The sequence below is a fragment of the Aquarana catesbeiana genome, linkage group LG03 (genome assembly GCF_042186555.1).
Source record: "Aquarana catesbeiana isolate 2022-GZ linkage group LG03, ASM4218655v1, whole genome shotgun sequence".
Classification (NCBI taxonomy): Eukaryota; Metazoa; Chordata; class Amphibia; order Anura; family Ranidae; genus Aquarana; species Aquarana catesbeiana.
The window spans coordinates 88013705-88039074 of record NC_133326.1 but is presented as its reverse complement, the minus strand read 5'-3'; the positions used below and the strand labels follow the sequence as shown (position 1 = coordinate 88039074).

Below are 25370 nucleotides of genomic sequence, written 5' to 3'. Positions count from 1 at the left end.
CCGAGTACAAGTACCGATACTTTTTTTCAAGTACTTGCCGATACCGATACTTTTTTTTAATGTCACGTGACAGTGTTTTTGTTTTTATTTATTTATTTATTTATTTATTTATTTTTTTGGGGGGGGGTGGGGGGGGGGGGGTAGGGGGTGAACGGTTTCTGTGTGTTTTTTTATTTATTTACATTCATTATTTTTTTACAATAATTTTTTTTTATTCTTTATTGCAATATGTATGTGTTTTTTTTTTTTTTTTTTTTTTTAATCAGCCCTGTTGGGGGGCTTTGGTGAGATATCAGGGGTCTTAACAGACCTCTGATATCTCCCCTTTGAGACAGAGAAAGAGACCGAGGAAGAGATTCCCCAGTCCCTCAGCTGCACTGAGAATGAATGGAGAGAAGACAGCGGCTCCTCTCCATTCATAAACTGACACAACGTAATCACAGAAGATTACAATGTTTCAGTTATGTGAATAGACAGAGTCAGCTGACTCTGTCCATTCACACAGCGGAGAGGGGGACAGCGGAGGGGGACAGAGCAACAGAGGGGGACAGCGGAGGAGGACAGAGCAACGGAGGGGGACAGAACAACGGAGGAGGACAGCGGAGGAGGACAGAGCAACGGAGGGGGACAGAACAACGGAGGAGGACAGCGGAGGAGGACAGAACAACGGAGGGTGACAGCGGAACGCCGGAATGGAGGGGGACAGAGCAACAGAGGGGAACAGCATAGGGGGACAGAGGAACGGAGGGGGACTGGAGGAGGATGCAGTGACAGTCAGCGGCTATCGCGTGTGGGGGAGTTACAAGCACCGATCACCGCTGTATGTCACTAAAGCCGTGGGGGGAGATGCTTGTAACTCCCCCACGCGCTGATCACCGCTGACTGTCATAGTATCGGCGGAAGCATCGGGAGCATTTGCCCGAGTACAAGTACTTGAGCAAATGCTCGGTATCGGTGCCGATACTGATACTAGTATCGGAATCGGGACAACCCTAAAGCTGACCTGTCGGTAACTTTACAAGTCTGCAAAAATAAATTCCTAACCACAAAATAAAAAAAAAAAAAAAAAAAAATGTAAAAAAAAAAAAAGGGGGGGCTACTAAAAATATAAAAAAAACAAAACAGCCTTTCAGTTCTAGTCAAATGGCATAGAGAGAGTCTGCCAAGGTTGGCCTAAATATATAATCTTCATCACTCTGCTGCAGGCTGGAGAAAGCATTTCTTTACTCATCACCTTCAGTGATTTTTCTGTACTCTGCACAGAAATGCTGTGAACTACCTCCGAAAACGTCACTTCATTTTTCTGTAACCTGGAGTTTGCCTTCCTAAACCGCAGTCCAACCTATATGGATGTTTTACTGTCAAATGATATTTAAAACCACATTTAATTTTATATATTTCAGGTACAGTGAGATCTCTACACCTGGTCCCCCCCACTGCATCCATCTGTCACAGCATTAGAAGACCACAAAGCTTGTTTACACCAGCAGCAATAGGCAGCATTTCTTTATGCAGTCCCAACGCAAGAAAAATGTGAATTGCTTTATGTCCTAGTTACATTAACACAGGCATTTATTCTTATTATTATTATACAGGATTTATATAGCGCCAACAGTTTACGCAGCGCTTTACAATATAAAAGGGAGACAATACAGTTATAATACAATAAAATACAAGAGGATTAAGAGGGCCCTGCTCAGAAGAGCTTACAATCTAATAGGGTGGGGCAGGTGGTACAAAAGCTTGTAACTGTGGGGAATGAGCTGGTGAAAGAGGTAGGAGATTAGTTGGAGATGTGATAGGCTTTCCTGAAGAGATGAGTTTTCAGGGATCGCCTGAAGGTAGCAAGAGTAGGGGATAGCCGGATAGATGGAGGTAGCGAGTTCCAGAGGATAGGAGAGGCTCTGGAGAAATCCTGGAGATGAGCATGGGAGAAGGAGATGAGAGAGCTTGAAAGCAGGAGATCTTGAGAAGAGCGGAGAGGTCGATTTGGGTGATATTTGGAGACAAGATTAGTGATGTAGCTCGGGGCAGAGTTGTGAATGGCTTTGTATGTTGTGGTTAGTATTTTTAATTTAATTTGCTGGGTGATTGGGAGCCAGTGTAGGGATTGGAGGAGAGGGTTGGCAGACACTGAGCGGTTGGTAAGGTGGATAAGTCTGGCAGCAGCATTCACGATAGACTGAAGAGGGGATAGCCTATGGAGAGCTAGGCCAATGAGAAGGGAGTTGCAATAGTCAAGGCGAGAGATAACAAGGGAGTGAACGAGGAGCTTGGTGGTTTCATTTGTTAAAAAGGGGCGAATTTTAGAGATGTTACGGAGGTGAATTCTACAAACTTTTGACAATTGGATTTGAGGCTGAAATGACAAGTTAGAGTCTAGGATTACACCTAGTACCCTGGCGTGAGGGGAGGGACTGATGGTTGCATTAATGATTTTGATGGAAAAGTCATGGAGGGGGGCACGGGCGGGGGGGAATATTAATAGCTCAGTTTTAGAGAGATTTAGTTTAAGGAAGTGGTGCGACATCCATGTTGATATGTCAGTTAGTAATGCGAGAGGAGACTGAGGCAGTAAGGTGAGGAGTAGACAGATAGATTTGGGTGTCATCAGCGTATAAGTGGTATTGGAAGCAGTGGGCGGTTATTAAGGTTATTAAGTGACCAAGGGAGGAGGTGTAGATAGAGAAGAGAAGAGGTCCAAGAACCGAGCCTTGGGGGACCCCCACAGAAAGGGGCAATGATACTGAAGGAGCGCTGTGATAAATAGGCAGAGAACCAGGATAGAGCAGAATCTCGGAGGCCAAGGGAATGTAGTTTATTGAGAAGGAGTGGGTGGTCAACAGTATCAAAGGCCACAGAGAGGTCAAGTAGTAGGAGTATGGAGTACTGGCTGTTGGTTTTAGCAGTTAGTAAATTGTTAGTGAGTTTTAGCAAGGCAGTTTCCATAGAGTGCTGTGAGCGAAAGCCAGACTTTAAGGGGTCAAGAAGGTTATTTTCACTGAGGTAGGAGCTAAGACGGTTGTAGACTAAGTGTTCTAGAAGTTTAGAGGTGAATGGGAGCAATGAGATGGGTCTTAAGTTGTTCAGGTTGGTAGGGTCCAGTGAGGGCTTTTTAAGAATGGGAGTGATCTGCGCATGTTTTAGAGGGGAGGGGAAGATGCCACTAGAGAGGGAGAGATTGAAGATGTGGGTGAGGGAACATAGGATAGAAGAAGAGGGTGACCGTAGTAGTTGTGAGGGAACAGGATCCAAGGGACAATTGGTTAGGTAGGCATCCGAGAAAAGTTTTGTAACCTCTTCAGTAGTAGCCAATTCAAAAGAGGAGAGTGTTGAATGTGCTGCTAGGTAAGGTATGTTGGGTGGGGAAGACGTACGCACAGTGGAGATATCCTCACAAATTGCATCGATCTTGTCTTTGAAGTGATTGGCAATCTCTTGGGCAGTGAGTGAGTTAGTGGGTAGAGGGGGTGGTGGACGAAGCAGAGAGTTAAAGGTTGAGAAGAGCCGACGGGGACTGGATGACAAGGAATTAATAAGAGAGACAAAGTAGGCTTGTTTGGCAGCATTGAGGCATGAATTGTATTTTAGAAGGGCAGATTTATATAGGGTGAAGTCTTGCAGGCATTTGGTTTTACGCCACAGTCGTTCAAGAGCACGGCAATGTCTCTTGAGATTTCTAGTGTTGTCAGTTTGCCAGGGTTGCAACGGTCGTGGCCTGATTCTGCGTGTGGTTAGAGGAGCAAGTGCATCTAGCGATGATGAGAGTGAACTGTTGTAGACAGAGGTGGCCAGGTCAGGACAGGATAGGGGAGAGATTATGTCATATAGGTGGTCAGTAGCAGAATAGAGAAGAGAAAGGTTAAAGTGGCGAAGGTTTCTACAAGTAATTGTTTGCTGCTTGGAGGGATGGGTGGTTGGAGGCAAGGATACAGTGAAAGTAACGAGGTTGTGATCAGAGAGAGGAAAGGGGGTGTTGGTGAGGTTGCCAGGGTTGCAGAGATGGGAGAATACAAGGTCAAGGGTATTACCATTGGAGTGAGTGGAAGTATGTGTCCATTGGGTTAGGTCAAAATTCAGACTGAATTGTTTCTTTACAACTTTTGCAGCTTTTCCCCCAGTGCCCCCCATACTTACCTGAGCCCCATCTTGATCCAGCAATGTGCATGAGAGCAGCGGCTCCCCAGGGTCTCTTTCTCCTCATTGACTCACCACACACACACACACACACACACACACACACACAGCAGCGGGAGCCACTGGCTTCTACTGCTGTCAATCACAGGCAGTGAGCCAATGAGAAGAGAGCAGGGGGTGGGGCCCATGGACACAGAGCGCGGCTCAGGAGCGAGCAAGAGGCTCGCTATTGGGGGTACTCGGCGGGGATGAGAGGTGGTGTGAGGGGGTGCCAGAACTGCCAACGGGGAACCCAAAAAGAATAGGATCGGGTCTGCACTGTACAAAAACATTACACAAAGCAGGTAAGGTAATTTTTTTTTTTTTCCTTTAGAATCTGATGCACTTGCAGTGTTCTAATTAGGAAAGTTGCAGTGTCGGCATTTATGCTGCAGATGATGCCTAAAATGTCTTGTATCCTACTGCAGACTTCTGGTTAAAATTTGTGAGCCAATCACACAAGCAGGAAATGACATTTCTGATGGTGTTCTGTACACCAACTGCGTACAGAAGGCCTTGAGGTTGCCATATTGCATTGAATTTTACAGAAGGTGATATATATAAATATACAGTATCTCACCAAAGTGAGTACACCCCTCACATTTTTGTAAATATTTTATTTATATCTTTTCATGTGGCAACATTGAACAAATGACACTTTGCTACAATTTAAAGTAGTGAGGGTCAGTTCACACCACATGCAGTCTTGGTTTTTTTTCTGCATCAAAAACGCATGGAAGGTTGGTTATATGGTTTTCAATGGCACAGTTCACACCAGTGCTTGCAGTTTCAGTGCGTTCCAATAAAAAAAAAAAAAAAAAACACAAAGTAGAACATGCTGCATTTTTCCTGCACTGGAACGCTGTAAAATGCATCAAAAACGCACTGGGACACATCAAAAATGCACTGGAACGCACATGTCTTTATTTAAGGTAAAAAAAATAAAAAATAAAAAAAAAGCACTGGACTGCATCAAAAATGTGCATGCAGAAAAGCATCTGGAATGCATCCGGACTGCGTTTCTATGGTGTGAACTGGCCCTGAGTGTACAGCTCGTATAACAGTGTAAATTTGCTCAAAATAACTCAACACACAGCCATTAATGCCACCATTATTTTCCAGCACTGCCATAACCCTCTTGGCCATGGAGTTCACCAGAGCTTCACAGGTTGCCACTGGAGTCCTCTTCCACTCCTCCATGACGACATCATGGAGCTGGTGAATGTTAGAGACCTTGTGCTCCTCCACCTTCTGTTTGAGGATTCCCCACAGATGCTCAACAGGGTTTAGGTCTGGAGACATGCTTGGCCAGTCCATCACTTTTGCCTTCAGCTTCTTTAGCAAGGCAGTGGTCATCTTGGAGGTGTGTTTGGGGTCGTTATGTTGGAATAATGCCCTGCGGCCCAGTCTCTGAAGGGAGAGGATCATGCTCTGCTTCAGTATGTCACAGTACATGTTGGCATTCATGGTTCCCTCAATGAACTGTAGCTCCCAAGTGGTGACAGCAATCATGCAGCCCCAGACCATGACACTCCCACCACCATGCTTGACTGTAGGTAAGACGCACTTGTCTTTGTACTCCTCACCTGGTTGCCACCACACATGCTTGACACCATCTGAACCGAATAAGTTTATCTTGGTCTCATCAGACCACAGGACATGGTTCCAGTAATCCATGACCTTAGTCTGCTTGTCTTCAGCAAACTGTTCATGGGCTTTCTTGTGCATCATCTTTAGAAGAGGCTTCCTTCTGGGACGGCAGCCATGCAGACCAATTTGATGCAGTGTGCATCGTATGGTCTGAGCACTGACAGGCAGACCCCCCACCCCTTCAACCTCTGCAGCAATGCTGACAGCACTCATGCGTCTATTTCCCAAAGACAACCTCTGGATATGATGCTGAGCACGTGCACTCAACTTCTTTGATCGACCATGGCGAGGCCTGTTCTGAGTGGCACCTGTCCTGTTAAACTGCTGTATGGTCTTGGCCACCGTGCTGCAGCTCAGTTTCAGGGTCTTTACAATCTTCTCATAGCCTAGGCCATCTTTATGTAGAACAACTTTTTTTTTTTTCAGATCCTCAGAGTTCTTTGCCATGAGGTGCCATGTTGAACTTCTAGTGACCAGTATAAAAGAGTGAGAGCGATAACACCAAATTTAACACACCTGAGACCTTGTAACACTAATGAGTTACATAACACCGGGGAGGAAAAACGGCTAATTGGGCCCAGTTTGGACATTTTCACTTAGGGGTGTACTCACTTTTGTTGCCAGCGGTTTAGACATTAATGGCTGTGTGTTGAGTTATTTTAAGGGGGCAGCAAATTTACATTGTTACAAGCTGTACACTCACTACTTTACATTATAGCAAAGGGCCATTTCTTCAGTGCTGTCACATGAAAAGATATAATAAAATATTTACAAAAATGTGTGAGGGGTGTACTCACACTTATGAGATACTAATTACACATACATATATATTATATTAAAAAAAAAAAAAAAAAGGTATAATAAGAAAAATATCTATATATCTCTAATATATATATATATCCTAGATTTTAAGCTCTAAGGAGCAGGGCCCTCTGATTCCTACTGTATCAAATTGTATTGTATTTGTACCGTCTACCCTCAAGTTGTAAAGCGCTACGTAAACTGTTGGCGCTATATAAATACTGTATAATAATATATATTATATATATAATCTTTATATTAGGGCTGTAGAAATTAAAGATTAATTGCTCGATTAATCGATTCATTTTTTTTGATTGATAAAAATTCCTTTGAATTCTCCGCCGGCTTCCGGGTCTTCAGGGAGTTCCGTCGGAGATCCAGTGACGTCACGGACATTGACGTCACCGGACTCCTCCCCCCTTCCCCAAGTGCCTCCGTCTGCTAACGAAGGGAAGGGGGGGAGGAGTCTGGTGACGTTGAAGTTCTGCATGAACGTAACGCGTACAGGGGAGGAGCTACGCGTGACGTCACCTGCTGCTGCCCTACGGAACTAACACGATTGTCGGCTTTACATGCTGTGTTTTTATCATCTTTATGTGAATAGTTTGTGTTTGAACACAAAAATTAAATCTTATACTTAAGCGGTGAGCACTTAGATCTTTTCTTTCTACCCATGACCTGGCGTCCTTGCTGAGATCTAAGGAGACGTGAGAGAAGTTTATGGTTTAAAAGGTTAACCCTTTTGATACCCGCTTGCATGACTACCTGTTTGCACAGGGGTCCATGCCATAAGGTGAGAGTGATTAGTTAGACCGGAGGTGGAGGGATTGTCAAGCTACTGTGGAGAAAAAAAAATTACATCAGTGCTACAGTTTAAATTTAAGACGTATTTGTGTGAACTGTGAAGTTAAGTCATGGATTGTGGAAACTAACTAGTGTCGGGTGAGTGTATATAGTGTATACCACATTTACCACTGACTAATGCAGAGTTGCAATGCAAGGAGATCAGCTAAAAGTAGCTGGATATGTATGTGCGTCATAATTCATCGAAATTAGTCGGGGAAAAAAAAATTAAAAAATCGATTAATCGAACACGAAAATTTTAAATATAATATATATATATCTCCAAAAGTGGGAAAAAAAAAGAAAACCACACATACTACATATATTTGTTGGGATCTACTAGAATGTGGAAAGATTTTAGTATACTGTTCTTGCAACTTTTTTTGGACTTGTAACTCTTTAGACACATCATATGCATATTATCTGTCTCTAATTAAACAGCAGCATTTCAGTCATTATACCTGTTTGTTTTAAACTTTTCCTTCCGGTGAACTGGGCTCTTCGCTCTCTTCTCTATAACATCCAGGAAATGTGACTTTGTATAAGGGTTTGAAGGGTTTTTTGGTTGGTTAGATGAATCATCACTTCCCCTCTCAGCACTACCATTGATGCTGATCATCTTCAAGCTATCTGCCAAATCATCAGCTGCACTGGCATCATTTTTAGCAGTCTTTTGACTCCTATCCTCATGTACTGGGAGGCTACCCGCATCTACTACAATAGTTTTATGGCTCATTTCAGACATAGTATTTGCTGTAAAAGTGGTGACAGCTGTATCCGCATTAGATCGGTCTTCTTCATGTAATGTAAACTTTGATAATGAAGGGCTACTTGTATCTTTATAAAACAGATTCTCTGTCTTGGATGAATTTTCCAGTGACAATGAAGAATTTTCTGTATTTATATTGCTTTTACATTCTGCTTCAGATGGGGTAGCAAATGTACCTGTATTAGGTTTGTTCTTTCTTTCAGATACATTAGCAGGACTGTTTGAGCTGGTATTTTGCAGAGTCTCAGCTGGTAATGCCAATGTCTTTTTATCCACCGGCAAGGATATTTGGGCTTTCTCTTTGATTTCATTCTGCTTTTCTTCAAACTTCAATTTGAATTTTGAAAGCAAGTCCGATGTCTTCTGTAATCTTTTGTGCTCTGCAATGGCAGCTCTCACTTTTTCTGTGTAATCCAAAATCTTCTTTCCTCGGTCCGGCAACCGGGCGATAAAATTCCTGCAGAAAGGAAGATTAAATAATAATTTACAACACAAACAATCTGCTGCAATAAAAGGTTACTAGCGGTTTTCATACCATATTTGTTAGTCTTCATATATCTGTTAATTTTCCCACTTTTGCAAATCTACTTTTACTAAACTGTTACCTTTTGTGTTGTTTTCTAATGCAGACTGTGTTTTTCTCTGAGGCTGGGTTCACATTTGAGCATGCAGTGGCTCACAGCAGAAGTTCGGTGCGTCTCCATTCACCATTTCAGGTCTGATTTCAGCCAGAAATTTTGTCTGAATTTGGACCTGAAACAGACCAAAAGACGCACAGGGCTCCTGTACAATTTGCTCTGGAGCCGCTGCAGAGATGTGTGAACCGGCTTCATTGAGAGCCGGTCATAATCTCCCGCTATGTGAATTGGATGTGGAGAAACCCGCACTAGTGTGAACCCAGCCTCATAGATTTTAACAGAAAAAAAAAATTCTTTCGTCAAACAATTCATTATTAGTTTCATGTGACCACTTTAAATGCACCTTGAAGATTCTGAGGCCACATGGAAAAAAGGTGTTATGGTCAATTGAGACTGAAATGAAATTATTTGGCCTCAACACCAAACGATGTCTGTCTGAAAACCAATACAGCTCAACATCCAATTAACACCATTCCTACAGTAAAGCACGGAGGGGGTAATATCCTGTTATGGGGGTGTGTCTCTGCAGCAGGGACTTGAGAACTTGTCAGGATGGAAGGAAAAATGGATGGGGCAAAATGCCATCAAATTCTTGAGGAAGATCTACTGCCCTCTGCCAGAAAAATTGTCAATGGGAAGAAAGTTTACCTTCCAACATAAAAATGGCCCAAAGCACACAGCAAAAATGACCACACAGTGGTTGAAGGAGAAAAGGGTAAAAGTCCTTGCATGGCCTAATCACAGCCCAGACTTAAAACCCATTGAAAATATGTGGAATGACTTGAAGACTGCAGTCTACAAATGGTCACTATCAAATTTAACTGAACTTGAGCAGTTCTGCATAGAAGAGTTGGCATATATTGCAAAGTCTAGATCTGTTAAGTTAGTAGAGACATGTCCTAACAGACTAGAGGCTATAATTAAAGCAAAAGGTGGTTCAACAAAATACTGACATACTGGGGCATCCACACCATCTTCACCAGATTCGTCATCCATACCATGGACAATGGAAATTTGTCCCATGTTTTACTCAATTGTCTAAATTTAACAATAAGAGGGAGTATATTCCTATCTGTATATTCAGTAACATTCAATGTAATTATCACACCCAAGTACAGTGGGGACGGAAAGTATTAAGACCCCCTTAAATTTTTCACTCTTTGTTATATTGCAGCCATTTGCTAAAATCATTTGAACTTCATTTTTTTCCTCATTAATTTACACACAGCACCCCATATTAACAGAAAAACACAGAATTGTTGACATTTTTGCAGATTTATTAAAAAAGAAAAACTGAAATATCACATGGTCCTAAGTATTCAGACCCTTTTCTGTGACACTTATATATTTAACTCAGGTGCTGTCCATTTCTTCTGATCGTCCTTGAGATGGTTCTACACCTTCATCGGAGTCCAGCTGTGTTTGATTATACTGATTGGACTTGATTAGGAAAGCCACACACCTGTCTATATAAGATCTTACAGCTCACAGTGCATATCAGAGCAAATGAGAATCATGAGGTTTAAAGGAACTGCCTGAAGAGCTCAGAGACAGAATTGTGGCAAGGCACAGATCTGGCCAAGGTTACAAAAAAATTCCTGCTGCACTTAAGGTTCCTGAGAGCACAGTGGGACTCCATAATCCTTAAATGGAAGACGTTTGGGACAACCAGAACCCTTCCTAGAGCTGGCCGTCCAGCCAAACTGAGCTATCGGGGAGAAGAGCCTTGGTGAGAGAGGTAAAGAAGAACCCAAAGATCACTGTGGCTGAGCTCCAGAGATGCAGTCGGGAGATGGGAGAAAGTTGTAGAAAGTCAACCATCACTGCAGCCCTCCACCAGTCGGGGCTTTATGGCAGAGTGGCCCAACGGAAGCCTCTCCTCAGTGCAAAACACATAAAAGCCTGCATGGAGTTTGCTAAAAAAAAAAAACAAACACATGAAGGACTCCAAGATGATGAGAAATAAGATTCTCTGATCTGAGACCAAGATAGAACTTTTTGGTGTTAATTCTAAGCGGTATGTATGGAGAAAACCAGGCACTGCTCATCACCTGTCCAATACAGTCCCAACAGTGAAGCATGGTGGTGGCAGCATCATGCCGTGGGGATGTTTTTCAGCTGCAGGGACAGGACGACTGGTTGCAATCGAGGGAAAGATTAATGCGGCCAAGCACAGGGATATCCTGGACGAAAACCTTCTCCAGGAGTACTCAGGACCTCAGACTGGGCCGAAGGTTTACCTTCCAACAAGACAATGACCTTAAGCACACAGCTAAAATAACGAAGGAGTGGCTTCACGACAACTCCGTGACTGTTCTTGAATGACCCAGCCAGAGCCCTGACTTAAACCCAATTGAGCATCTCTGGAGAGACCTAAAAATGGCTGTCCACCAACGTTTACCATCCAACCTGACAGAACTGGAGAGGATCTGCAAGGAGGAATGGCCGAGGATCCCCAAATCCAGGTGTGAAAAACTTGTTGCATCTTTCCCAAAAAGACTCATGGCTGTATTAGATCAAAAGTGTGCTTCTACTAAATACTGAGCAAAGGGTCTGAATACTTAGGACCATGTGATATTTCAGTTTTTCTTTTTTTAATAAATCTGCAAAAATGTCAACAATTCTGTGTTTTTCTGTCAATATGGAGTGCTGTGTGTACATTAATGAGGAAAAAAATGAACTTGAATGATTTTAGCAAATGGCTGCAATATAACAAAGAGTGAAAAATTTAAGGGAGTCTGAATACTCTCCGTCCCATATTTTATATATATAAAATATGGGACGGAAAGTGTATGTATATGTATATGTATATATATATATATATATATATATATATATATATATATATATATATATATATATATATATATATATATATATATATATATATATATATATATATATATATTTTTTTTTTTTTAATCACATACACACACGGGAAAATAATTATTTGATCCCCTGCAGATTTTGTAAGCCTGCCCACTTAAAAAGAAACACGGCCCCCTCCTCAAAAAGGCACATGTACAGTCATGCCAATGAACATCTAAATCAGGGGCCCCAACCCATACGGAGCCATGGCCTCTCTGCAGCTGGGCCATGAAAGCAGCGGCCAGTGAGCGGGCTGGCAGGTGAGCAAACAGAGAGATGACATCTCTTAACGCCCGCCCTGCATCGCCGCAGTTCTGCCCCCACTGTGCAGCCGTGGGTAGCAGAGAGATTACATAATCTCTCACTGCTCGCCTCACTCTTCGACACAGCCACCGACAAGTGACAATCCGCATCTGGCAGCAAGCGACGGTGGCTGATGACACACTCAGGGGTCCCACTGATTCTGCATTATGGTTGACCTATTTCATCTTATATTACAATGTAATAATAGAAATAATGCGCTTCAATCATCCTGACACCAAAAATGCTGACTATGACCCTAAGAACACCATCCCTACAGTTAAGAATGGAGGTGGAAACATGATGATTTGGGGCGGTTTCTCTGCTAAAAGGTACAGGCTAGCTTTGCCACATCGAGGGGCCAATGGACGGGGCCATGTATTGTAAAATCTTGGTTGAGAACCTTCTTCCCTCACCCTGAACACTAAAGATGGGTCGTGGATGGGTTTTCCAGCATGACAATGACCCAAAACATACCGCCAAGGCAACAAAGGAATGGCTCAAGAAGAAGAACATTAAGGTCATTGAATGGTCTAGTTAGTCTCCAGATCTTTATCCTATAGAAAAATGTATGGGGTTGAGCTGAAACTTCGCGCTGCCAAGAGACAGCCAAGAAACCTTAAGGATTTAGAGAAGATCTGTAAAGAAGAGAGGACCAAAATCGCTCCTGAGATGTGTGCAAACCTGGTCACCACCTTTACCTCTGTGCTTGCCAACAAGGGCTTCTCCACCAAGTACTAAGTCATGTTTTAATACTTATTTTACTCACTGAACTGCAACTTAGTTTATAAAACATTGGAATCATGTGTTTTTTCTGGATTTTTGGTTGATATTCTGTCTCGATCATTTAAAAAATACACCTATGATAAAATTATAGACCCTTAATTTCTTTGTAAGTGGGCAAACTTACAAAATCTGCAGGGAATCAAATCATCATCCATCCATCCATCCATCCATCCATCCATCGCATTGTCAAAAGTATTGTGACACCTGCCTTTATACGCACATGAACTTTAAAGGCATCCTAGTCTTGGAGCGTAGGGTTCAATATTGTGTTGGCCCACCCTTTGCAGCTATAACAGCTTTAACTCTTCTGGGAAGGCTGTCTGCAAGTTTTAGGAGTGTGTCTATGGGAAGGTTTCACCATTCTTCCAGAAGCGCATTTGTGAGGTCAGGCACTGATGTAGATGAGAAGGCCTGGCTCACAGCCTCTGCTCTGATTTATCCCAAAGGTGTTTTAATCGGGTTGAGGTCAGGACTCTGTGCAGGCCAGTCAAGTTCCTCTACCCCAAACTTGCTCTTCTATGTCTTTATGGCCCTTGCTTTGTGCACTGGTCCAAATCATTTTGTGGAGACCAGATTATGGTTTCGGCTTGGCCGTTTCGTTCAGTGAAGGGAACTCCTAAGGCATCAGCATACCAAGACATTTTGGACAATTTCATGCTCCCAACTTTGTGGGAATAGTTTGGGGATGGCCCCTTCCTGTTCCAACATGACTGTGCACCTCTGCACAAACAAGGCCTATAAAGACGGGGATGAAAGAGTTTGGGGCGGAGGAAACTTGACTGGCCTGCGCAGTGTCCTGACCTTAACCCAATAGAACACCTTTGGGATGAATTAGAGCAGAGACTGCGAGTCAGGCCTTCTCGTCCAACATCAGTGCTTGACCTTACAAATGTGCTTCTGGAACAATGGTCAAACATTCCCATATAAACACTCCTAAACCTTGTAGACAGCCCCTTCCCAGAAGAGTTGAAGCTGTTATAGCTGCAAAGGGTGGGCCAACCCAATATTGAACCCTACGGACTAAGACTGGGATGCCATTAAATTTCATGTGCATGTTATGCGTTTATTAAATGGATACAACTTTTGTATGACTCCCCAAGCGCAAGGGTAGAGGTTAATGGATGTGTATCGGCCCCTTTCCTGTTGACCAGAGGAACGGGGCAGGGATGTCCCCTATCCCCGCTTCTTTTTGCTCTGGCCATTGAACCATTGGCCAAGGCTATTGGCGCGTCTATAAATATTGTGGGATTCCATAGATCTACAGGTGAAGATAAGATAGCACTCTATGCAGATGATGCTTTAGTGTTTTTGGGGGATTACGGGTCCATCCATGTCTGCAGTTATGTTCTTGATAGACTTGAATGGATCCTTTTCAGGATTTAATATTAACTGGGACAAATTGGTAATGCTGCTTGTGGACCCTGAGCAAGAGGGACATCCGCACCAGACTCATCAGATGGCCCTGGTTACATCATTTAAATACAGTGGGGACGGAAAATATTCAGACCCCCTTAAATTTTTCACTCTTTGTTATATTGCAGCCATTTGCTAAAATCATTTAAGCTCATTTTTTTCCTCATTAATGTACACACAGCACCCCATATTGACAGAAAAACACAGAATTGTTGACATTTTTGCAGATTTATTAAAAAAGAAAAACTGAAATATCACATGGTCCTAAGTATTCAGACCCTTTGCTCAGTATTTAGTAGAAGCACCCTTTTGATCTAATACAGCCATGAGTCTTTTTGGGAAAGATGCAACAAGTTTTTCACACCTGGATTTGCAGATCCTCTCCAGGTCTGTCAGGTTGGATGGTAAACATTGGTGGACAGCCATTTTTAGGTCTCTTCAGAGATGCTCAATTGGGTTTAAGTCAGGGCTCTGGCTGGGCCATTCAAGAACAGTCACGGAGTTGTTGTGAAGCCACTCCTTCGTTATTTTAGCTGTGTGCTTAGGGTCATTGTCTTGTTGGAAGGTAAACCTTCGGCCCAGTCTGAGGTCCTGAGCACTCTGGAGAAGGTTTTCGTCCAGGATATCCCTGTACTTGGCCGCATTCATCTTTCCCTCGATTGCAACCAGTCGTCCTGTCCCTGCAGCTGAAAAACACCACCACAGCATGATGCTGCCACCACCATGCTTCACTGTTGGGACTGTATTGGACAGGTGATGAGCAGTGCCTGGTTTTCTCCACACATACCGCTTAGAATTAAGGCCAAAAAGTTCTATCTTGGTCTCATCAGACCAGAGAATCTTATTTCTCACCATCTTGGAGTCCATCAGGTGTTTTTTTTAGCAAACTCTATGCGGGCTTTTATGTGTCTTGCACTGAGGAGAGGCTTCCGTCGGGCCACTCTGCCATGAAGCCCCGACTGGTGGAGGGCTGCAGTGATGGTTGACTTTCTCCCATCTGCATCTCTGGAGCTCAGCCACAGTGATCTTTAGATTCTTCTTTACCTCTCTCACCAAGGCTCTTCTCCCCCGATAGCTCAGTTTGGCCAGACGGCCAGCTCTAGGAAGGGGTCTGGTCGTCCCAAACGTCTTCCATTTAAGGATTATGGAGGCCCACTGTGCTCTTAGGAACCTTAAGTGCAGCAGAAATTTTTTTGTAACCTTGGCCAGATCTGTGCCTTGATACAATTCTGTCTCTGAGCTCTTCAGGCAGTTCCTTTGACCTCATGATTCTCATTTGCTCTGACATGCACTGTGAGCTGTAAGGTCTTATATAGACAGGTGTGTGACTTTCCTAATCAAGTCCAATCAGTATAATCAAACACAGCTGGACTCAAAATGAAGGTGTAGAACCATCTCAAGGATGATCAGAAGAAATGGGCAGCACCTGAGTTAAATATATGAGTGTCACAGCAAAGTGTCTGAATACTTAGGACCATGTGATATTTCAGTTTTTCTTTTTTAATAAATCTGCAAAAATGTCAACAATTCTGTGTTTTTCTGTCAATATGGGGTGCTGTGTGTACATTAATGAGGAACAAAATGAACTTAAATGATTTTAGCAAATGGCTGCAATATAACAAAGAGTGAAAAATTTAAGGGGGTCTGAATACTTTCCGTCCCCACTGTACTTGGGTGTGATAATTACATTGAATGTTACTGAATACACAGATAGGAATATACTCCCTCTTATTGTTAAATTTAGACAATTGAGTAAAACATGGGGCAAATTTCCATTGTCCATGGTAGGGATGACGAATCTGGTGAAGATGGTGTGGATGCCCCAGTTGTTATATGTATTGCATAATTGTCCCATATGGTTGACGTTACGATTAATTTAGAACCAATGGTTCAGTTTTCAGGGATTTTGTGTGGAGGGGAGGAAAACCTAGAATTAGATTAGAAATATTACAACAACCTATTGATAAGGGGGGGGGGGAATCACGATACCTAATGCAAGATTATATTTTATTGCATCACAATTACAACATTGGCATGGTTGGGAGGTAGTGGACGTGGAGGACCCTATACAAAACATAATAGCATCTCAATTTAAAAAATATCTAATAGTAGCTTACCATTTTCCTAATAGAAAAAAAAAAGGTTCCCTACTTTCTAATTGATTCACAGAGTATGGGAAGCAGTACGAAATATTACTCAACATAAGGGATATACTAAATATATGCCCATATGGGATAATTGCTGCCTTTATGAATTAAACTTTCAGAATTCTCAGAAAAAAAAAAAAAAAAAAAAGGGAGGGTACAGTGGAACCTCGGATTACGAGCATAATCCGTTCGAGGAGTATGCTCATAATCCAAAGTATTCGCATATCAAAGTGAGTTTTCCCATTGAAGTCAATGGAAATTAAAATAATTTGTACCGCATTGACTTCAATGGGATGCAATACCACATGCGGCCAGAGACGGGGGGGCGCCGGAGAGCCTTGGAAATGACCGAAAAGGCCCAAGCACACTTCGGCAAACCTCGGAAAGACTCCGTTCACGAGCCTCTCCGAGGTTTGCCAAGGTCAGCCAAACTGTCCTCGGTGCTTTCCGAACGCTGACAATCGCCGCTGTTCGGCTCCGGGGCCCCCCACCTCAGGCCAAAAGCGGTACTGCACACCGCTTTTGGCCTGAATCCTGCTCGTAAACCGAGTTAGGATTTTTAGAAATACAGTGCTCGTTTTGCGAAACACTCGTTAACCGCGTTACTCGCAAACCGAGGTTCCACTGTATTATAATTTATGATTTTGTGTTTCAAACTTTATCATACCCGGGTTGTCTACTAGACTCTTGTTTGGACAGATTTAAGTGTGTTATTGCTAAGAATTACAGGCCTACAATATAAAACGCCAAATTTCTATGCAAAATAATTGTACCACTTTGAGACGCAAAAATCTGACATAATCATACCGCCAGGGAGACTACACAGAGCCTTACAGACAACATCTTTGCTGTGGCTTGCTTTTCAGATACTTTCATGACAATCCCAGCAGACTCCTAATAATACTATTTATATCTGAGCCCCTACTTCCCAAAGATAACCCACACTGGCGTAGGCCAGGCTGACACCTCCTAGAGTCACACCCCACCACTACTCTGGGGACCTCTAGTGGTTATCTAGGTGATACACTACCTACTCAAAAAATTGAGTCCTCTCTAGAATGCATACTAGACCCTTTGAGCCTAGATTTCCTGAGTGTTCTAATTTACTATCGCTGTTTTCTAGCTGGTCTACAACCACTTTTGACGTAAAGGGACACTTTTTGGTTGCTATGGACAATCTCCAGTTTCCAGGCAGAAAGAACAGAGCTATATATATATATATATATATATATATATATATATATATATATATATATATATATATATATATATATATATATATATAGTTTTTTTTTTTATCATATAAAACTGCATGCAGGGCATTGGACAAAGCACTGGGGACAAAAGGGATGTGAAAAAATTTCTTTTAGTAATGTAATCTGTAAGATTACACTATACTGTATGTATGATTTTTAAATGTTTTGAATTTGCCGCTGGGCTCTGCCCCCATGCGTCGCGACACTTGCAGGGAATGGAGCCCGGCACAAAGAGGCATCGGGCGGAGGACAGAACCCGTAGACACAGTGGGGGGACATCGCAGGATCCTGGGGACAAGGTAAGTACACCTCAACACGATCCTGCAATGCAATCCCGAGTGTGGCTTGTGGTTACCGCTAATGGTACTGAAATTTAACCCCGAGCCACACTCGGGAAAACCGTCAGGGAGGTTAAAAGAGAAGTATTTGTTTTTTAACCCATCATACTTACCTAGGTGGATGCAGCATCGGACCGATGCTGCATCTGTCCCCCAGCGACTCTGCGCTGAGAACTGAACGATTAAACAGAGCGACGGGTGTAAACAGACGTGTGTCCATTTAGGCTTTATGTACACGGGACGTTTTTACAACCTCTCCTAAATGGTTTAACTTGACAGATAGAAACCCACATTTAAAACGTTCGTTTTTCATTGTTTATATGTTGCGTTTAGCAACGTTTTGCCACGTTTGCATTTAGAAACGTTTTTTCCTTCAAAATAGTCAAAAACTAAAAACGCCTATAAACGAAACACGGCTAAACGCTAGTTACCGCGTTTGCCGCTTGAAATGCCTCTAAACTCAGCTTCTGAACCCATTATTTTGCATTCAAAACAAAAAAAAAAAAAAAAAAAAAAGCCTAGAGACAACTATAAACGACCCTGTGTACATGTATTGATAAGATAACAGAGGAGAGTTCAGGAGCAGTTGAAAAAAATGCCCAACTAATCCTAAACGTCCGTTTACCAGCAGCAGTGTACATGAGGCCTTAAACCCGTCGACATTCAATCTGCTAAAAACAGAGGGAAAACAGGTGGTCTGTTTACATCTGACCGCCCATAGAGGTGAGTGGGCTGTGTCCGTGTTGTATACGTGAAACAGACACGGACCAGCCATCCGCCTGTTCAGCAGGGATCAGCACACGGATTCCCTGCTATGCAGGTGGACTTCAACAGACTCCTGTGTGGAAAGGGGCCTTCAGGGATCTTAGATTGAAAGCTCCTAGAGGGTAGAGACTGATGTGAATGTACAATACAAATGTGAAGCGATGCGTAAATCGATGCGCTTTATAAGTAACTGTAATAAATAAATACACTACATGGTTTTATGCACACCAAACTGCATGTTGCTACAGCACCAAGCGGTTCGGTGTGGTGTTAGTTAAAAAAAAGGGTCAGGTACTTCTTTAAACACGTGTCTTGTGGGTAGAGCAGTCCATTAAAACAATGCACATATGTGAACCAGGCCTTAGGGCTTGTTCACATGGAGCTAGGGGCGGTAAAACCAGGTGTCTAAGGTGGGGTTTCACAGTCCCAAACGCCCACCTAAACACAGACATGCAGCGGCTCGGGCTGCACACATGCCGTAGCTGTGGTGGTGGGCTTCACAGCCGCAGCAAAAATGAAACAGTATGTTCAGTGAGCGTCATCAGTGCTGAACACAACAATGCAGGTCTATGAAGGCCTCTTCACAACTGCATACAATGGTGAAATCAGGCACTGAAGAGGAGATACAGTATATCGCCTCCTTACCACCTGTCAAACACCTCTGAAAAGCCATCCACCGTGAATCGCTTTTAGGAGGGGCAGCCACACAAGTCAGTGAGCACTTAGGCTACAGTGAGGGAAAAAAGTATTTGATCTCTTGCTGATTTTTTATGTTTGCCCCCTGACAAAGAAATGATTAGTCTATAATACTAAGGGTAAGTTTATTTTAACAGTAAAAAAAAAAAAAAAAAAAAATCCAGAAAAACGTATTTCAAAAAAGTTATACATTGATTTGCATTTTGAGTAAAATAAGTATTTGACCCCTTCGCAAAACATGACTTAGTACTTAGTGGCAAAACCCTTGTTGGCAATCACAGAGGTCAGACATTTCTTGTAGTTGGCCGCCAGGTTTGCACACATCTCAAGAGGAATTTTGTCCCACTCCTCTCTGCAGATCCTCTCCAAGTAATTAAAGCGGGGTTCCACCCAAATTTTGAACAATATCTGTATGTATTCTCTTCCTTGCCTAGATGCTGACATGCCGTTTAAAAAAATTTAAGTCGCCATAATTACCTTTTATTTTTCTATTTGTCTTTGCACTTCCTGGTTCTCCTCCCGTGGGAGTAGGCGTGTTTCTAGCCTCTCCCAGACTCCAGGGAGCTAGTCTCAGGCTTCCCAGGATGCCACTGAGCATGTGCGGGAACGAGCGGTGAATGCTGGGAGCACAGCATTCACCACATCCAGGAAATAAATGCTTGTGGGCTTCAAATGCCCACAATGAAGATGGAAACCGCCTGCAGTGAATAATATAAGTTATTCTTTCCGACGAAATCTGACACAGGCGGACATATTACACACAATATGTGAGTATGTAATGCTGAGAAGAAAAGTTTGTGAATGAACTAAAAAAAAAAAAACGATAGATAGGTGGACCCCCGCTTTAAGATTGAGGCTGATGTTTGGCAACTCGAGCCTTCCGCTCCCTCCACATATTTTCCATGGGATTAAGGTCTGGAGACTGGCTAGGCCACTCCAGGAACTTAATGCACTTCTTCTTGAGCCACTCCATTGTTGCCTTGGTCCTGTGTGTTTTGGGTCATTGTCCTGCTGGAATACCCATCCACAACCCATTTTCAATGTCCTGGCTGAGGGATTTAACTGTAAATGGCCCCGTCCATTGTCCCTTTGATGCGGTGAAGTTGTCCTGTCCCCTTAGCAGAAAAACACCCCCAAAACATAATGTTTCACGGTGGGGATGGTGTTCTTAGGGTCATAGGCAGCATTCCTCCTCCTCCAAACACAGCGAGTTGAGTTGATGCCAAAGAGCTTGATTTTGGTTTCATCTGTCCACAACACTTTCACCCAGTTTTCCTCTGAATCATTCAGAAGCTCATTAGCAAAATTCAGACGGGCCTATACATGTGCTTTCTTGAACAAGGGGACCTTGCGGGCGCTGCAGGATTTCAGTCCTTCACAGCGTAGTGTGTTACCAATTGTTTTCTTGGCGACTATGGTCCCAGCTGCCTTGAGATCGTTGACAAGATTCTCCTGTGTAGTTCTGGGCCGATTCTTCACCATTCTCATGATCACTGAAACTTCACAAGGTGAGATCTTGCATGGAGCCCCAGACCGAGGGAGATTGACAGTTACTTTGTGTTTCTTTCATTTGCGAATAATCGCACCAACTGTTGTCACCCTCTCACCAAGCTGCTTGGTGATGGTCTTGTAGGCCATTCTAGCCTTGTGTAGGTCTACAATCTTGTCCTTGACTTCCCCAGACAGTTCTTTGGTCTTGGCCATGGTGGAGAGATTGGAATCTGATTGATTGATTGCTTCCGTGGACAGGTGTCTTTTACATAGGTAACAAACTGAGATTAGGAGCACTCCCTTTAAGAGAGAGTGTTTTCTTAATCTCAGCTTCTAATGCCGCGTACACACGATTGGGCTTTACGGCATACTTGGTCTGGCATACCGGATTTCGTCGGACAATTCGATCGTGTGTGGGCTCCAGCGGACTTTGTTTTCTCAAAAGTTTGACGGACTTAGATTTGAAACATGTTTCAAATCTATCCGACGGACTCGAGTCCGGTCGAAAAGTCCGCTCGTCTGTATGCTAGACCGACGGACAAAAACCAACACTATGCTATGAACTTCCTTGTTTTAGTCCGGTCGTACGTAATCACGTACGAATTCGTCGGACTTTGGCTGATCGTGTGTAGGCAAGTTCGTTCATTTGGAAAGTCCGTCGTAAAGTCCGTCGGGCAAAGTATGACGTAAAGTCCAGTCGTGTGTATGCGGTATTACCTGTATAGAAGACACCTGGGAGCCAGAAACTTCCTGATTGATAGGGGATCAAATACATATTTCACCAATTAAAATGAAAATCAAATTTATATTTTTTTTGCAATGGATATTTCTGGATATTTTTTTGTTATTCTGTCTCTCATTTGTTAAAATTATAGACTGATCATTTCTTTGTCAGTGGGCAAATGTACAAAATCAGCAGAGGATCAAATACTTTTTTCCCTTATTGTAAGCACATATTAGCTTCAAATGCTGCCCCTCTGAAAAGCGATTCAAGGTGAATGGCTTTTCTGACATGTGGTAAGGAGGCGATATGTCTGCTCTTCAGCTTCCATAGATGTCTTTGAAGCCCCACAAACACCTGTCAAAACTGTGTGCATTGCAGTGACCAGTGTTGTTCACATGGTTGCAGTTTTGGCATTTCATGTCACGCCAAAACTGACCCAACATATGTCGTTGGGCATGCTTCACCTCTCCCCAAATGCTTCTATTGATGTCTTTGTAAACGCTCTGCAAAGATGCCACAAACATGAAGCTCACAGCATGTTTGAGATACATTTAGAAATTGTTACTAGCCGAGATGACACTGGGTCGTTTACTAAATCTGGAGAGTGTAAAATCTGGTGCAGTTCTGCATAGAAACCAATCATCTCCCAGGATTTTTTTTGTTGCCAAAGCTTAATTGAACAAGGTGAAGTTAGAAGCTGATTGGCTTCCAAGCACAGCTACACCAGATATTGCACTCTCCAGTTTTAGTAAATCAACCCCAACGGTGTTCACAAATACATACATTAGAAAACCAACACAAAGGAGAAGCGTTCTGGAAAGCGTTTACATAAACGCACCCTACTTCAATAGGTTAACGGACATTCAAATTTCTCTGCATGTCACAGGGCTTCTTTAAATTTGCTTTACTGGTTGAACTGTGTTCGGATCGCTCTTCAGACAGCAATAGACAGAAATCAGGAGCAGTTGTAGCACCTCCTCACCAACTGCTTTAACCCCTTAAATACTGGACACCCGTACGTGTTGTGTGTGGCCATGCCCTCCACCTGTTAAAAGCGCCTGAATACTGGTCAGCTGCGTGCATTGTACGCAGTTGTGAGGCAGTTTCAGTGTGACACATTAAAGTGGTTGTAAAGACTGAAGCTTTTTTTTTTTTTATACCTTCATGCATTCCATCCACAGCCCACCTAAAACTGACCTGAGCCCCCTAAAGATCCTGTAATGTGCATGGGAGCTTCCGCTGTCCAGGGACTCCCTCTCCTCGCTGGAGGAGTCAGCAGCGGGAGCCATTGGCTCCCACTGCTGTCAATCACAGCCAATGAGGAGAGAGTGAGGGTGGGGCCAAGTCTTGGCTCTGTGTGTCTTATTTTTTATTTATTTCAGGTACTTATATAGCGCCGTCAATTTTCACAGCGCTTTACATATTCATTGTACATTCACATAAGTCCCTACCCTCAAGGAGCTTACAACCTAAGGTCCCTAACTCACATTCATACATACTAGGGACAATTTAGACAGGATCCAATTAACCTACCAGCATGTCTTTGGAGTGTGGGAGGAAACCGGAGTACCCGGAGGAAACCCACACAGGCACAGGGAGAACATGCAAACTCCAGGCAGGTAGTGTCATGGTTGGGATTCGAACCAGCGACCCTTCTTACTGCTAGGCGAGAGTGCTACCCACTACACCACTGTGCCGCCCTTATGGATGCATAGAGTGGGGCTCGGGAGCATGCACACACCAGTGCCCCCATAGCAAGAGGCATGCTATTGGGGGCACTAGTCAAGGCGGAGGAGCCATTAGTGCCAGCAGGGGACCCAAGAAGAAGAGGATCTGGGCTGCCCTGTGCAAAACCACTGTAAGTATAACATGTTTTTTTAAGCTGAACTTTTAACCACTTGCCTACTGACATGTTTACCCCCTTCCTGCCCAAGCCAACCCATATGAAATGCTTATCATGGTTTTCACACAAATAAAGCTTTCTTTTGTTTAATCACCACTGGGTTTTTTTATTTTTGCTAAACAAACGAAAAAAAGACCAAACATTTTGGAAAAAAAAAAAAAAAAAAACATTTTTTCATAGTTTGTTATAACAATTTGCAAACAGGTAATTTTTCTCCTTCACTGATGTGCAACACTGATGAGAAGGCACTGATAATCAGCGTAGATGTCCCTTTAACACAAGCCTGTTATCAGCTCTCTTCTTCTCTCTTAACGCTGTCGGTGTGAGGAAAGAAAAGCCGATAACTGGCTTGTGTTTACATCCATGATCAGCTGATCACATGGTAAAGGGCCACTGTGATCAGCTGAGCCTGAAGGACTCAGCGATCACAGAGCGTGCCGCCCACGTGTTACAGGTGGTGCGCTGGCAGTGTGATCATGGGAGAACATCCATATATGCCCTCCTGGCAAAGCAAGCCCACGCTGTAACCGTCTTTCAGCTACAGTGTGGGCAGGAAGTGGTTATTACCACTTTAACCTGAATAGGTCCTTCTTGGCGGGCAGTACCACCCGGTGAGCGCGGCAGGTGGTACAATTCCTGCCATGGCTGCAAAGTATAGTGGCATGTGTACACCCCCCAGCCTCAGCAGCAAAGGGGGAGTGGTTGAGGGGCGATATTTGAGCTGCGGGGTTTTATTGCCCCTCAATTGAAAATGTACACAAGGCCTAAATGCTACTGCTTTGTTTACATCCACTTTTGAGGGCAATAGACAGGCGATGAGGAGGTGCTATGTCGCCCGCTAAATCCCGAACAACCACAGCAAAACTGATTCGGTGGGCAGTGCTGCCCCCTGGGCACAGCAGGGGGTAGAATTGCTGTCGCAGAGCACAGAATCGCAGCACATGTACAGTGATTCTGACACGTTTTGTCACACGTCTCCTCGCTGTTTTGGGGTGATAGTAAGCAGCACATATTTCTGGATTCATCCCCAGAACAGGAAGGTGTGAATGCAGCCTTAGGGAAGCAGGGTAGGTAGGTGTAGACTTATTAAGACTCCTATCACCCCTTTACATGGATACCTGACTCTGACTACCCCCCTAGTGGGCTCCTTGACTGACTCCACTCTCACATAGGAATAAACGGAGGGCGCAGTGAGCATGCGCAGATGGACGTCCAGCCAGGACAGAGGTCCAGAGAGAGGAACACTGAGGAGAGGACATGGTGCTCCATGTATGTGCTTCTCACATCTTACCGATTACAGAGGATCTTCTCCTGTCTCTCCAGGATCTCCATCAGTTCCTCCACAGTCTTCCCGACAACATCCCCCACCGCCCCGGCCTTCCCGCCACCCCCGGGAGCAGTCATCGTGTTTACCCCCGCTGGGCAATGTACCGCCGGTATCCCCTCACCTACGCTCGGGCGCCGCCATAACAACGCGTCACATTCAAAACCGGAAAACTTTATTCACAGTGACACACACAGGGACCATACATCGCAGTCGCACCCACAAAGAATTGCTTCACTATACACAGAACGGGTCACGGCCCGCTTATATGATTGACAGAACACCCGACACTTCCGTTTATAGAGGGCAAACCGGTGTATATAATAAATGCCCGTGTGTTATCACTGCGCATGCGCGACAAGAATCCTGTCAGCCTCCAGTGTGGCTCTTGTGTGTGCTTTGTGTGTATCTGAGGCACTGTGTGAAAATACATTCACTTGCTGGATTCCATTCTCCTCAGAACAGTGCTGAAGTCTTATGTA

At 43.6% G+C, this 25370-nt stretch overlaps 1 protein-coding gene across 1 annotated transcript in view; it reads right to left on the bottom strand.

Annotated features, from left to right (window-relative positions):
- The window catches only part of POLR2M (RNA polymerase II subunit M), a 41788-nt gene extending 16718 nt beyond the window's left edge, over positions 1 to 25070 (bottom strand). The window contains exons 1-2 of the mRNA XM_073618807.1: positions 24856 to 25070; positions 7932 to 8696 (exon numbers count right to left, since the gene is read on the bottom strand). Coding sequence (XP_073474908.1) covers positions 7932 to 8696; positions 24856 to 24968 — 878 coding nt within the window. The 5' untranslated portion in view covers positions 24969 to 25070. The remainder of the gene's footprint in view (positions 1 to 7931; positions 8697 to 24855) is intronic.
- Positions 25071 to 25370: the final 300 nt, after the last annotated feature.